Raw genomic sequence first — 16,306 nt, forward strand, 5'->3', positions numbered from 1 at the left:
TTTAAATATCACATTGACACTTTAAATATCTTACAATTTTGGGGTGCCTGGGTGGCTCAGTCACTTGAGCATCCACCTCTTGGTTTCAGCTCAGGTGTGTGTCATAGGACTGAGCCCTACATTGGGCTCCATGCTCACCGGGGAGTCCGCTTTAGGATTCTCTCCCTCTGCACCCCCCCGCACTTGTGTGTACATGCACTCTCTCTCTCTTTCTCAAAAAAAAAAAAAGAATAAATAAAATAAAATCTTAAAAAGAAAAGAAATACAATATTTTCAGCACATATGGTCAATACTGGCCTCGCACAACCCTGGATTTTTGTGGACCTAAGTGAAGGAAAAGTAAAGCAAATAGTAATTTGGGCCTACGGAGAAGCAAGGGAAAGCAAGAGTAAAACACTTTAATTAGATCTGATTGTTAATACAACCAAACAAAAATAGGAAAAGTACCAGAGGGTTAATTAGAATTAATGTCTAAGGTCTGATAAAGAGTGAGACATAAATGTGGAAAAAAATTTAAGGCAGCTGGAAAAAAAAAAAAAGAATCACTTTGTTTCTCTTGGTTTACTATGTTCCTAGTGGATCTGCAACTCATGAAGCTGCAGTGTGAATTATTTTTGTGTAACCCAGAGAATATAACACAATTTTTAATTTCCTTGGAACCTCTTCTTAATAATTAAGATGTTCTGCATTGGAAGCCCCACACTGGCTTATAAAATTGGAATGTAACTGTTAATTTTAGTTCGATGTCTTTGTGAAATGCATTCTGCTATCCACACAATATTTCTCATTTCTTGTTCTTTCAGCTTTGTGTATGCGTAAAACACGCCATAGTGGAACTGCCTGTTGAATGCCAGCACGTTCATTTTTACCTGGGGAAGGAAAAAAACCAATGAAGACCATCACTTATCAGGAGTATACAACATTTATGAAATAATATTAAACTTCAGACTGGCTTGTATTTGTACAGTGCTTATTTGTATTTAAATAGGCAACGTCCAGGGTTGCCGGGGTGGCTCAGTGGGTTAAGTCTCTGCCTTCAGCTTAGGTCATGATCTCAGGGTCCTAGGATGGAACCACTGCATCGGGCTCTCTGCTCAGCAGGGAGCCTGCTTCCCCCTCTCTCTCTGCCTGCCTCTCTGCCTGCTTGTGATCTCTCTCTGTCAAATAAATAAGTAAAATCTTTAAAATAAATAAATAAATAAATAAATAAACAAACAGGCAATGCCCAAATTGGACCAAATACAGGAAAATGGTAGCAATTCATCAAGTTCTAAAGGGAACTTTAGTGTCACTCTACAGATAAAGATAGACAATAGTAGTTTAAAAAGCAACTTTATAAAAAATAAGTAATGGGGTGCCTGGGTGGCTCAGTGGGTTAAAGCCTCTGCCTTCAGCTCGGGTCATGATCTCAGGGTCCTAGGATCGAGCTCCGCATCGGGCTCTCTGCTCAGCGGGAGGCCTGCTTCCTCCTCTCTCTTTCTCTGTCTGCCTCTCTGTCTGCTTGTGATTTCTGTCAAATAAATAAATAAAAAATCTTAAAAAAAAATAAGTAAAATAAAGTGGGTTTATAGAATCACTAGACAAACTCCAAATCTTCACAGCACTGCTAGCACAAAGATTCCCGGGAAAATCTTAGTGTTTGTGTATGTATGTGGGGAACTTTGTAGCAAAAATATGGTTGGCTTCTAGCTAGTGGGCTTTCCTCATTTAGGTAAACCACTTTTCCTAGGCCACAACTTGGAAAATGTTAAAAAGGTTTGCAGGCTGCCTAACTCTCCTCCAGGGCAACGTCACAGGCCCCTGGAATTTGGAGCGAGCGACATAAGGAGCTTTCTTAGGATGCTTGGTAGCAATTTGACATTCTGTTAAATTGTTTTTGTTGTTGTTGTTGTTTTTCTGCAGTTGTTTTACCTCAGTAAAAGACAACTTAAAAAATTGTGTAACTGATGTAAAGTCTGAAATGGAACAATTCTTTTATTCCATTCCATTTTGAAAAAAGGATGAGAGGTACTGCGTCCCTCCCGCAGTTGTGAAAGCGTCAAGCTAAGTATTCAGGAAGTGGAAGACTTCCTGAATGCTTTCAGCAACAGACACTTTTTTTTTCCTGTGAAGGGCCACTTTCTTAACAGCCTTCTTTGAAGCGGTTGTGCAACAGTGTGAAATTTTAAAAACCTCCCTAATATATGGGGTATTTTTACATTGTTTTTACTTCTTTGTATGACAGGCACTAGAGAGTTGTTTGAAGATGTCCGGAGTAGGATTTAGAGGAAGAGGCCTGAACTGCTTTCTGGAGCCAGTCCTACTCTAAATTTGGGTAAAATTTCAGGGTTTTCTGTCAATCAACTGAAAGGGAAGAGCCAGTGGTTTTAGAGAAATGAATAAAACACACTAGAAAAATTCTCCAGATTTGAGAGACCTTATCTGGTATCCCCATCTCCCTCAAAAAAAGCCCTTTGTTGAATAGTTAATAGCCCAGGAATTGACTATAAATGGATTAAATACTCTTCTGATTTTCAGGGAAAGAGAATAGTCTAGACTCTCCAGATAGAATTCCATGCAAATAATTCCTAAGTGTTATAACTGTGTTCCTAAATTGTATTATAACCATAGACAAATCCTTCTTAAGGGATGGATTAGGGTGAGATGCACATAACAGAGTGTACACCATGAGGATAATCCATATATGATCATAAGAATGTCCTACTTCTGATTCTTTGGTTAATTATGGAATAGCTGCATTCTTTCCAGAGCTTCACTATGTGTTCTGGATAGGACACACTGTGTTTTTGGCTAGGACAAGTCAACAGGAAGCCATCATATGTGAACCACTGGGCCTCCAAGGCAGAGAGACACTAATACCCATTTGGCTGTCAAATTGTGAATGTACTTAATCAGTTGAATCGATCAACTGAAAAAAGAAGCCCCCCAAAAGAAAACCCAAAGTAAGAAACATCTAAAACTGAGAGTAGGGGCGCCTGGGTGGCTCAGTGGGTTAGGCCACTGCCTTCGGCTCAGGTCATGATCCCAGGTCCTGGGTTCGAGCCCCACATAGGGCTTTCTGCTCAGCAGGGAGCCTGCTTCCTCCTCTCTCTCTCTGCCTGCCTCTCTGCTTACTTGTGATTTCTCTCTGTCAAATAAATAAATAAAATCTTTAAAAAAAAATAAAACTGAGAGTAAAAGCACACATAAGCTAATAGCATTTCCATTTATATCATACCTCATGCTCATAAAACACATCTTCCAATGTCTTTCCTCCACTGCCATCACCCACAGCCTCAAACAAAGACTTGTATACCTAAAAAACAGAGGCTATTTTTAAACAGATTCTCATTTCTTATAAATATGTATGAAGATATTTTCCTAGCAATATAGAAATGATGTCTCTCTTCTAATCTACCCGGAAGGACTGAATGTTTTTTTGTGAGATCTTTGGCCTCCTGAAAACAATACCGAAAAAACCAGATAAAAGAGTATGGATGGATATCTAGCCTACTGGCTTATTTGGGCCTACAGGGCAAGAGGCAAGAGCAAGTCTACTCTGGATATACTTAGATGAGTTAATTTCTGCATTAGGTTCTTAGGGCTGGATGGGCACATTATAGAGGATAAATGAATGCTGTGGGTTCATGAACCCATCATGGGATGGGTTCATGGGTTCTTTGAAATGAAATTGATAAAATTCACATGGAATTTCAAGTGTGGAAGGGGTGGAAACTGGGGAGAAGCTCGAAATGTAATATTATGCTAAAAAGCCTCTTGTGATGACATAAGCTACTATAAAGATTTATGCAGTTTGCTGACTTCTCTTTCCCAGAAGGCTTCAGAAACCCATAAGAAAAGATAAGAGTGTCATCCCAGTTCTGGAAAAGTTACCCGGAGGGCATCATGTCACCGTAAGTCAGAAGGAATGGAATTAGGGGATGAGCTGAGAAGCCACAGGCTCTTAAGAGAGCATTTGGATGTGGAGTAGGGGAACAACATAGCAGCCCTCTTTTCATCCCCTATTTCTGGCCCTGATTAAAGGGAATGGTAGAAACCAGTAGGTCCATATTCTCCCTTTCATTTCAAGTAGACATCCTGTACCTGAGTGTGTCTACCCAATGTATTAGGACTGCTGGGTCAGGCTCTTTTTTGTAACTTTGACATGAGCTCACATATCCAGAACACTGCACCAGTCCCTTGGGGAACTTGCTCTATGAAGCACTTCAAAAGACCTGTTCAAATGACTGCTCCTTGGAGATTTAAACAAGTACTTGCTTGGCAGGAATCTCCAAAAGGAAAAAAAAAAAAAAAAAAGAACAAGAAAGAAAGAAAGAGAAAGAAAGAAAGAAAGAAAAAAAACCCATGGAAATTTGAAGTACTTCTTTGGGAGAAGTTCTAGAATGACATTGCTTTCTACCTTAAGAACGTAACTGCTTTAGAGAAGACATGTAAATTTAATGTGTGAACTTCTAAAGTACAGGTGATGAAATGTGAGAAATTCAGGGTGCCTGGTGTAGTTACGTACCCCATAATGCTCTGCTACTCTCCTCATCTGATCAAAGTCTTCTGCTTGAGCCAAAAGGCGCAACCCTTCAGGATAGAGCTTGCCACAGGTCGGATAGAGGGTCTCCCGGTCGTCTTTGCTCAATTCAGTGCCAAAGGAGTTAAGAGTGATGATAAAAGCACGCCTGTCAGCCTCAAACTGAATTTGCAAGACATAAAATCAGTGAAATCTAACCATGTACAAAATGCTATAAACAGAACCCTAAGTAGACAAATTCATTTCCACAGTGATTTGCTTTTCTTTCCAGATTTTTGTCTAATTATAATACAAACATGTGTTATTAATGTTCCCTTAGCCTTTTTTTTTTTTTAAGATTTTATTTATTTATTTTGACAGAGAGAGAGAGCACCAGCATGAGCAGGGGGAGTGGCAGAGGGAGAAAGAGAAGCAGAATCCCCTGCTGAGCAAGAAGCCCAAGGAGAGGATGGATCCCAGAAGCCTGGGATTGTGAACTGAGCGGAAGGCAGCTGCTTAACCGACTGAGCCACCCAGGTGCCCCAACTCTTAATGGAATAATTTTGCTTGCCAGAGAAGGATCACACAGTGTTAATGGTCCATGACTCTTGAAACCCCACTGAACTTTACCTCCCAGGCACTCTGCAATTAGTTACTCTTGGGTCTCCATCACATAGGTCACTAGAATCTCAAATGTCTCTTCCATAAAAATGGGAATAGTACCTATTTGCTGGGGTCTATCCAGGGATAGGACAAGATAAGTGGAAGTGCCTGGCAGGGTGTCTGGTACAAAGAGTGTGTGTTGTAAGTGTTAACATCTCTTTCTGGTTCCTGATGTTAGGATTTTTTTTTTTTTTTTTAACCTAATGAAGCTTTATGCTACTTACCATTTGTTTGTACTTTGGTGGTTTTGGTTTTCTTCTTGAAAGTCCTAGGTTGGATATCAATCAGTCTAACTGTGTAGCTCAGGATCATTTGGCCCAGGACAAGGTACCTTCCTCTCAGGCCTATCTACTCACCTGGACCTCATGCTCTCCCAGGTGGGCCGCATATACTCAGGTCCTGTCTTTGTGCTGAGCACCACCAGGCACCTGAGCAACCAGCTCCATGTCAGGCCGATTTCCTCTAACCACTCAGTTTTTCTTGAAATTTCTTACTATTCCTTTCAATTCAATGTTTCTTCTGTCTCTTGGTTCTCTTCCTACGTCCTCTGACCATACCTTCTTAGTCTGCCCTTCATGGGATCCTCTCTGCCTATCATGGGAGTTTCTCATAGTGTCTTGTCCTTGAGCTGAGAAATTCTCCATCTACCTGAAACACCCTGCACTTACAGTATTTTAAAATCTGGAAATTATTTTTCTCCTTACTACACTGTAAAATCTTTGAGGGAAATCATGTTACTCTTGTTTATTGTTTATTTTTTAATATCCAGTGCTTGAAATGTACAAAGACCACAACTATTTACTGAATCCAATACAGTGATCTGTGATTCTACTACTTTCAAAATTCTCCAATATTCTCTATAATGTTGCTACTCAAGGTGTGTTTCTTGGATGGGTAGCTTTGATGTCACCTAGAGGCTTGTTAGACATGCAGTCTTGGGGTGGCTCTGTCAGTTAGGCGTCCCACTCTTGTTTTTGGCTCAGGTCATGAGAAAAAGAAATGCAGAGTCTCAGGCCATTGTCCAGCCCTACTAAACAAGGGCTTGCATTTTAACAGGATTCCAAGGTTATTTGTTCGCAAACAACAGCTGAAATAAATTGCTCTACTTTGATCAGCTTACTTTTGACGAATTAACAAATCCAGACTTGCAACAGATTTTACTGGAACTCTCTGGTTAGAACAGGTGTTTCCTATCAGGAGGGTGAGGGTTGGTTCCTTCTGATCCTTTTGACTGACCTCATGGCAAGTATGGGTGACCCACAAGCAGGAAGAGACCTCATTTAGAAGCAAAGGCAGCTGACCCTGGACACTGAATGTAACTGTCAGGAATTTTAGGCCTTCCAGGGACAGAAGAAATGCAAGAGGGAGATTTCAAGGCAATCGGAAATCTTGAAATAAAAATTAGAGCAGGAGGACCAACAATAGAGTTAATTGTCCCACATGCCCTTTAATGTGCTTTCTAGTTCTAAGATGTTGGAGTTTTGTTTTTTTTTTTTTTTTACCCCCCCACCCCAGTTTTATTGAGCAATCATTGACATGCACTGCTGTAGAAGATGTTAGGGTTTTCAGGAGAGCAGCAGGGTGGACTGTGGACTAGGCAGCATTGCAGACGAGCCGAGCAGCAGAGGCTGCTGTAGAGGAGGAAGGCGCATGAAGTTAAAGCATGACGCATGGAGGAATGGTCTTGGGCAAAGCACTGGGAAAGCAGGTGAAGAAGTAGGCAGCACTGGGTACCTGGACAGGTAGTTGGGAAGAGAAAAGGCTTCACAGGCTATGCCAAGAGAGGACTTTGATTGATACAAAGGTTCTCTGAACTTGCCAACTTCATTTTCTTGTAAATACTTCTTTCTCTTTGCCTACAGTGTGTGTCCTTCCTTCCAGAAACCTCCATGTTGAAACCTTACGGGCACTGGAGGGTCCCATCAAATGCCACTTTTTTTTTTTTAAACAAGAAGCCCTTTTATTTCCTCCCCAATTTGATATGATTTCCTTTGAATTCCTATTATCCTTTAATTTCCCTTTTACTATACCTGCCTGATATATCTACCTTAGAAATTTTTTCTAGTCTGGAGGTTCTGTGTGTGCATGTGTGTGTGTGTGTGTGTGTGTGTGTATTCTTAGTGAAAGGAGCTATAGTCTTGAAATTGTAAAAGGGCTATCTTGTGTTTGACCATCCCTAAGCAGACAGTTTGACACAACATCTGATTACGGATGAGAGTAAATGGGTGGTATTCGATTTCACTTAAGCCTTCTCTGTCATTTATGGAGGGCTGGCTTCCTGTGTGGCACAGATGATGCCAGATGTCCTATGTCCTTTCACTCTTCCTTACACTCATTCATTTTAAAACCATAACTTATTTTGTGTTATTGTTGCAAAAGTATACTGTTGATGTATTCAAAATCATTATCAGTTGCACATGATCGAGTTGGGCTGATCAGGACACATTCTTGCTAGTTCATTATTGGAGGGCAGGAATACCTCGTGGGGGCAGTGGGTAGAGGGGCTGATGGCCGTGGCTGATGGCGAACGGGAATCGAACCCAGCCTCGCTAGCTCGGGAAGATGAAACACACTTATTCTAAGCTTGTTTTTCACTGTTTCGTTAAACATACAGGTTGTCAGAAGGGCAAAGACAAATAATAAAAGGCACAAAGGCAAACGTTAAACTGCAGTACACTTGTCTTGAACATAAGTCAATTTCTTTCTTTTTTTTTTTTTTTCATGTGAAGTCACAATCTTGTAATTAGGTCAAATTTTTGCATGCAAGGCCAGGTTAACAGTGCTCTCTTTTACCATACTGAGTTTCCTGAAGTATCCTGTCAACTGAGATTAAATAAGGACAGACTTGCAAGAACTCTAACTGGAAGTGCGCTACTGGTGCACAAGTAAAACGGGGGCTAATTAAATGATCTGATATATTTATGTAAATATGTCAATTTATTTATTTATTTTTTAAAATACATCAATTTATATAAATTGACAGATCTCTTCTGATCATATCATTAGAGACATCATAACTGCATGCTAGTGTAATAATGCTTTTCCATAAAGATAGTTAAATGTACTTTTATTTTATTTTTTTTAAAAGATTTTATTTATTTATTTGACAGAGAGAGAGAGATCATAAGTAGGCAGAGTCAGGCAGAGAGAGAGGAGGAAGCAGGCTCCCCGCTGAGCAGAGAGCCCGATGCGGGGCTCGATCCCAGGACCCTGAGATCATGACCTGAGCTGAAGGCAGAGGCTTAACCCACTGAGCCACCCAGGTGCCCCTGTACTTTTATTTTTAACACAGCTTGAAGAAAACCTAATCTAATGTGGTAGTATCATGGGCATAGGAAAGGGATAATGGGAACACTGGGTATATAGTTTGATCAAACCCTTACAGTGATAAGGATTCTTCTAATACTGTGCTGTCCTTTCTACATTACTGAGGATTACAGAGACATAATTCTTACCCAGTTCTTATTTTTATAGCACATGCAATATGATCTTGCTCATGAATTAGCACTTTAAAAGAAAAAAGATTTTATTTATTTGAGAGAGAGAGAGCACAAGCAGGGGGCATGGCGGAAGGAAAGGGAGAAGCAGGCTTCCCACTGAGCAGGGAGCCCAATGCAGGGCTGGATCCCAGGATCCTGGTATCATGACCCGAGGGGAAGGCAGATGCTTAACTGAGTCACCCAGGTGCCTCAAATTAGCACTTACTTTTATCCAAGAATTGCGAATAGTGACGTTAATGTAGAGGTAATATAGTGGACAAACACAGGATCCGGAGCTAGGCTATCTGGGTTCAAATTCTGACGTTACCACTTATCAGCTATGTGTCCTCTGGCAAGTTACTAGCCTTCTTTGCACTTCAGTTGCCAGTTCTGAGAAATAGATACTAAACTCCTATGTTGTTGTGTTGTTTTTTAGATTTTCATTGTGCTGGTTTTTTTTTTTTTTTCAGATTTTTTAATTTATTCATTTGAGAGAGAGAGAGAGCACGAATGGGGGGAGGGTCAGAAGGAGAGGGAGAAGCAGGCTCCCTCCCGAGCAGGGAGCCTGATGTGGGACTTGATCCCGGGACCTGGGATCATGACCTGAGTCGAAGGCAGATGCTTAACCAGCGGAGCCATCCAGGTGCCCTCATTGTGCTGCTTTGAAGTCCAAGTGAATTCAAGTATATAAAGCAGCTAGGATATTATCTGGCACATAATAAATGTTAACTATTAATAGTGTCATTTTACATCTTCTGTAAGGTTATGAGTTTTGCCATAGCTCTTATTTCACATATTTTGTACGTATAAAGCACACAAGCCATTTCTAAACCATAGGAATTATGTCAGTAGAAATTACATTTTCAAGCCATAGATAATGTGGCTTCTTATAGGGTAGCTAGCAGTTAAAAATTTATGACAAGGAGAATGCTTCATAGGGCCAGCAGGTCACTTATGTTATGTGATCAGAATGTCTGAAAGAGACTAGCTCACTTTCTGACATTTAGTATACCATAAAAAATGTTATTTATTTATCCATGCCCACTTCCTGTGTAATATAGATAAAGGCAAAAAAGATTTCTTGGAGTTTTCCAGTGATAAATTGTTACTTCAAGGACTGCTTTTGCTTGAAGAGTTTCAACAGGGGATAACAAAGTATCTTTAACCGTAAAATTTTAATGATTAGATGTTTTGAAGGAACTAATTTTATCATATGCAGTTTTAGAAATTAATTTAAAATATATGCAGATGAAGTTATTCAGGTTTTTTGTTTTTTCCTTTTTTTGACTAAAGGACAGTTCTTATCAGGCTTTTTCTTGAAATCAGAAGTCATTGAACTATTTAATCTACCTACCAATGAAGTCACTGTGACAGGTAATCTAATGATTAAAGACTTTTTTAAAAGATTTTATTTATTTATTTGACAGACAGAGATCACAAGTAGGCAGAGAGGCAGGCAGAGAGAGAAGGAAGCAGGCTCCCCACAGAGCAGAGAGCCGGATGCGGGGCTCGATCCCAGAACCCTGGGATCATGATCTAAGCCGAAGGCAGAGGCTTTAACCCACTGAGCCACCCAGGTGCCCCGATTAAAGACATTCTTTAGACAAAACTTAGTTTCACAGGGCAAAGCAAAGGGCTTTTTTAAGTCTACAATGGTGTCTGCCTCCCGGCTGCCCCTTATCCAAATGAAGCCAGCAGAAGAGATTTGTATGAAACACATTACAAACTATGCCCAGGATATCCCCAGATCCTTCTGATCTCTAGCCTGAATCTCTGAGATCCACACATGCAAGCAAGACGATCTCTGAGCACAGATGAAATCTGTGATGATAAAGAAGAATGAAAAAGATTATAGCATCAGTCAGAGAGGCAGGTTAGAAAGCAGTGGTGGCGCCTGAAACCTAATTTAGTGAGCATGCCATCTGTGAATCACCTAACCCAAAGAGTTTTCCTACCCAGAGCAGAACACTTGAGGATTGTTTGAGCCTCCTTTATTTTAGGATTTATATAAGGAACAAGGCCTACAGTGGACTTTGGTTCCACATTGTGAGAATTCCCAACTTGCCCAATGTTGGAGGGAAGTTGTGTTATTATTACAAGTACTCATGGTCTACCAATTGATCATAGTATACCCAAATTTTAACTAATTATAATCTACTTCATTTATATTACATCAAAATGAATCATGACCAAACTTCTATAAGCATTATTCTTTTCTAATTCCAAAATTAGAATTTCTATGTAGAAAACTTAGAAAATGTCACTCTTAACTGAAGACATCAAATGATATATATGATGAAATATGTTATTTTATTTTTATTTATTTTTTTAAAGATTTTATTTATTTATGTGACAGACAGAGATCACAAGTAAGCACAGAGGCAGGCAGAGAGAGAGGGGGAAGCAGGCTCCCTGCTGAGCAGAGAGTCCGATGCGGGGCTCGATCCTAGAACCCTGAGATCATGACCTGAGCTGAAGGCAGAGGCTTCAACCCACTGAGCCACCCAGGCGCCCCTATTTTATTTTTAGATAAAGGACCTTTTTAAAAAAAATTTTATTTATTATTTGAGAGAGAGACAAAGAGCATGAGAGAGAACAGGCATGAGCAGGGGGGTGGAAGGAGAGGGAGAAATAGGCTCCCTGCTGAGTGGGGAGCCCAACATGGGGCTTGACCCCAGGACCCAGGATCATGACCTGAGCTGAAGGCAGATGCTTAACTGACAGCCACACAGGAACCCGCAGATAAAGGAGTTTCTAACATAAAGATATATAAGTACAATTATGTAAATGAAAAGTATGTAAGCACATTATTTGGCATAAAGAAATTCAAGGACTTTCTTACCTCAAGAATGGGACACATGATTTCTGCTGTGACATCACCATGATTCTTACAGAATTTATAGAATGCCTCGAGGTAAGACTTAAGAAGAAAGATCATAAAACAATAAAATGAAGATATTTTCCTTTGGAAATTTGTAGATCAGCTTTTCATGGCTTATTAAATACTAATGGAGCTTGAATTACTTGTCCCATAGGGCGATATATTATTACAAATTTGATACAAACTTTCACATTGATGCATGCTGCACAGCTTTAAAAAAGAACAAAATTGTATTTATCGTACCTTATGATTCCTTAAAAAGCACTTTTTTTGCATGGTTCTTGGGTTTATTTCACACGGTTAACTTTTGGTACTCTAATAAGAGTGCCAAGCTCTTTTATGAACTCACTAAGGAGTTCTAGATTTGGTCTTGTGCTGACATTTAATCTCTCTTGGTGCCCAGGAGACATGTTTGGGATGGCTTTGAACATGGAGGACACACTGGAAGGCAGAGTCTGGGCTAAACAGACTGTTTGCATCCCAACTCAATTACTTACTAGCTAACTCACTTCTGCCAAGTAAATCTTACCTATCCAGGTCTCTGCTTTCTTATCTGAGGATTGGGGAGAGCAGAGCGTTTTGCTGGCTAGATTAGGTGAATTAATGCCTATAATCTGCTTAGAACAGTGCCTTCTGTTAGCTGTATCTCAAGGATGCCTTCTCTAAGTCCATACATTTCTTCACAAAAAGGAAAATTACCTGCGACACAGTGCTTTTGAAAGGACCATATGTTTTAGCATAGCCAGTTATATAAATGGCACGACAGCATACACTCCTTTAGTTACTCTGTGAGATTGTCCAAAGATTCTATGGTTGTATGAGTGAAAATAGCCAGATTTTGCTCAGCCCAAAGGACATAGAGCTACTCAAATGGTAGCAACATAGTTCAGACGGAGAGCTGGTCAGATTGGCAAGGTGAAATTCAAGGAGGACAGAGATGGATACTGTGTAACACAAGGATCACTAGGTATGCTCATTGTTTTCTATTTTATTTTTCAAAACTTTTTTTATTTTTAAGTAATCTCTACACCCAACACGAGTCTCAAACCTACAACCCTGAGATCAAGAGTTGCAGGCTCCACCAAATGAACCGGACAGGCACCCCTGTATGCGGGTTTTTAAAAAATGGATATGGTTCACCTTCCTCATCTGTCCACCCACCCACATCCATCCATCCAACTGCTACCTTTTATGTCCCAGGCAAGGAGCTAGGAATGAAGAGAAGAATGGGGTACATACTTCCTCTCAAAAATCTTGCTGTTTCAGGGGAAGCTGACATTTACGTACTGAACTAGAAGACCAGGACAATAAAAGCTGTATTCCAAGCCCGCAAAGCTTCATAATTGCAGAAATTGGCTGATGGGCAAAGTAACTTTTAATGAAGAACTCTGATTAAGATGTATTATGTCATAAAGAAACACACAGTATTTTGGGAGACACTTACTTTGTACAGTTTGTTGCGCAGTAATTCAATATTCAGTTCATCAAGGGTATTTTCAGACATACAGTCTTGAAAGAATGGAGCTGAAAGCAGAAATTACCACACAAAATAAATTAATTCAAAGCATGATTATTAACTGTAGAAAAGATTTCCTGAACATCTCACCCTGAGCTCACTCCTGACCAGAACACTGTGCAGTGGCAAGCCACAGATTGGATCCAGCTACCAGTAACGATGAGAATAAGAGTCATTATTTACTGAGTATTTACTGTGTGCCAACTGGTCACTGAACATTGCATCTATTTCACCTTATTTGATCCTGACGACACCTTGGAACTACTCACTTTATGGCTTACTTTTTGAAGCCCCCTCCTCACCCCTCATCTCATAGCAGCATTTATCATTTGCAGCCTTACTATGTGCTAAGTATTGAGTTGTACTAAAACCGTGTCCTAATTAGTTTTCAAAGCCCTTTTATACTAAGATGCTAATATTTTTAAAATGAGGAAACTGAGGGGATACTGCACTGCTCTACCTCACCAGGTTGGGACCAGGCAGAGCCTGGAGTCAAATATCCATGATATTAGACTTACCCTCTTTCCTCCACACTCCCTTAGCATCACACATTTAATGATGGCCATTTTTTTTTTTTCTTTTTAAAATTTCTGTTTTGGGGGCACCTGGATGGCTCAGTGGGTTAAAGCCTCTGCCTTCGGCTCAGTTCATGATCCCAGGGTCCTGGGCTCAAGCCCCACGTCAGGCTTTCTGCTCAGCGGGGAGCCTGCTTCCACCTCTCTCTCTGCCTGCCTCTCTGCCTACTTGTGATCTCTCCCTGTCAAATAAATAAATAAAAATCTTAAAAAAAAAATTTCTGTTTTCAACAGCAAAAATTTTGACACATGGTCAACAGTGAATTGCTATGAATTGCTACCCTCCAGTTTTCCTGACAATAACATATATAAAATGATCCTGCTAGCATTTTGAATGCTAGAAATATTATCAGTGTTAAATTATAATGAAATTAGCATTTATTTCATCATTGCTTCAGGTCATTTGACAGGCGCCCCAAGCATCTCAGAAAAATGGCATTCCTCAACTTCCTTAAAACAAAACACTGCCACGATACAGCCTTATTTAGACAGAAGTTGAAAACCAAAGGATAAGGAATTAATCATATAAAACCAAATTAGAAAATTAATTTTTTGAAAAATTACAAGTTCTATCATTTATTTACTATGATCTGGCACAACATACAAAGGTTTGGAGGTTGGGAGGTGAGCCCCAGCTCCTACTTAGCTACCAATGGTTCTTATGTGATTCTGGGAAGGTTACTTTCATTTGTTGTCAATGAGGGAGCTGGACTAAATTATTTCTTAATGTCCCTTCCATGCCTAGGAATCTGTACAGTATGACATCGGGCTCATGGAGAAAAGGAATTGAATGTACATGTTCTGATGATATGCAGAGGGAGTGATATAATTGCTTACATGTTCATACCTAGTGGTGTTTCCACCAGAACAGCATTAAAGAGATCAGAAGGTGTCTCTGCAATGTTGACTGCTTCCATTTCTGTGAAACGGCCCAAAGGGTGGCACTTGACCAGAATTTCTTTCACAGATTTTTTTTGCAATGCACCATTCATCAGTAGGATCACATTGTCTATCATGTAACTGCACCTGGTTTAGAAAAAGGCTCGAGCATTAGGAAATCAACTGTATGAAAATATGAAACATACCAAAAGTTAAAAAAAATATATATATATATACACATATATATATGTATATATATATATATAGTTCAGGCACATACTCTTTCACTACAGAAATATATGAGTCTTCTTTTATTTTAAACTTTGGGGTTTGAGACCTGTGAAGGGGGTAAAATATCTGACTCTCTGGAGATATCATAGTTTGAAAAATCAATGTTATTGTAACTAAGTAAAGCTAAATAAAACCTAGGCTGGTGGTAATAGGCAGAAAACGACCCATATATTTTAATTGCCAAATGTGGTAGGGTGAGGATGAGTGTGAAATTGTGTGTTTTCTCAGAACAGACTATGATGGGCTTAGGAAGTTGAGAAACGCAGATCTGGAGCATTTCACTCTATCTTAAAAACTTACTTTTTAGGGCGCCTGGGTGGCTCAGTGGGTTAAGCCGCTGCCTTCGGCTCAGGTCATGATCTCAGGGTCCTGGGATCGAGTCCCACATCGGGCTCTCTGCTCAGCAGGGAGCCTGCTTCCCTTCCTCTCTCTCTACCTGCCTCTCTGCCTACTTGTGATCTCTGTCTGTCAAATAAATAAAATCTTTAAAAAAAAAAACTTACTTTTTAGATTGCAATAAAGCCCAACACTGATTTGGAATTTGAAATATTTTAAAATAAATAAAATACTTATTAATTTAATATTAAAATATTAATATTTTATTTATTAGAAATTTAAAATATTCCATATTCCTTTCCTCCTATGAAGACTAGGTAGTGAACTTTCTAACTGTTTTCTCCCAAGTTCCCCAAAAGTCCACAGGTTCATATTTTATGTGATTATGTTGCTCAATATAAGCTCTGTCTGGGATATCCTGGGCGCATATGCTTGTTCAATCATGTGCTCATCGCCCAAGATATTCCAAGCAGTGAGGCTGAGAAGCAGAAGAAAGAGTTCTTTACTTTGCAGAGAATATAGTTTGAGGGAGGAACTTGACAAAGAATCCATTATGGTAAATTGTAACAAAGCACGGATGCTAGACAAATTATAGGGTGGTGTGGAGATTCAGATCGGGGCATCGAAGCAGTCTGGGATCAGACTTCCTAGGGAGTGATATTCAGGCTGAAACTTGTAGAATGAGTAGGAGCTGTCCAGGCAAAAATGGCTGGGAATTGAGGGAGAGAAGTATTCAAGGCAGAAGGAAGAGCATGCAGAAAGCCCCAGAGAAAAGAAGAGAAGAGTTTTCTGCCTGGCACTGGGCAGTGCAGGTGGGGCCAAGGCTGAGCATGCAGGGTTTTGACAGACAAAATGAGGAATTTGGGGGTGGAGGGCGATGGAAGATTCTGAAAGCCTTTAAACAGATCTTGCAGAATAATGATTTAAACAGGAGAAGGCATAAACAGATAGTGAGGTGCTTCACAAAACTTATTTAATCAGGATAACAACACTATGATGATCATAGGTACTGCTCTTCTCTCCACTTTATAAATGAGGAACCAGACGGGCCCAGAGAGGTTAAAAATTCCACTCATGGTGACACAGCTAACAACTGAAACAACTGAGAAACTCAAGCAGTCTGCTTTTGGAATCTTCCTCTTAGCCCTTATACTATGCTGGGTTTGTTTAGCTGTCAAGGATGAT

The 16,306-nt window shown here is 40.0% G+C and overlaps 1 protein-coding gene across 1 annotated transcript in view; it reads right to left on the bottom strand.

Moving 5' to 3' along the window:
* Positions 1–373: 373 nt before the first annotated feature.
* ATP6V0D2 (ATPase H+ transporting V0 subunit d2) overlaps positions 374–16,306 on the bottom strand; it is a 45,680-nt gene continuing 29,747 nt past the window's right edge. Inside the window, exons 3-8 of the mRNA XM_047728000.1 lie at positions 14,463–14,641; positions 12,969–13,048; positions 11,486–11,563; positions 4,508–4,684; positions 3,218–3,295; positions 374–869 (exon numbers count right to left, since the gene is read on the bottom strand). Coding sequence (XP_047583956.1) covers positions 708–869; positions 3,218–3,295; positions 4,508–4,684; positions 11,486–11,563; positions 12,969–13,048; positions 14,463–14,641 — 754 coding nt within the window. The 3' untranslated portion in view covers positions 374–707. The remainder of the gene's footprint in view (positions 870–3,217; positions 3,296–4,507; positions 4,685–11,485; positions 11,564–12,968; positions 13,049–14,462; positions 14,642–16,306) is intronic.

This window comes from Lutra lutra, chromosome 4 (genome assembly GCF_902655055.1).
Source record: "Lutra lutra chromosome 4, mLutLut1.2, whole genome shotgun sequence".
Classification (NCBI taxonomy): Eukaryota; Metazoa; Chordata; class Mammalia; order Carnivora; family Mustelidae; genus Lutra; species Lutra lutra.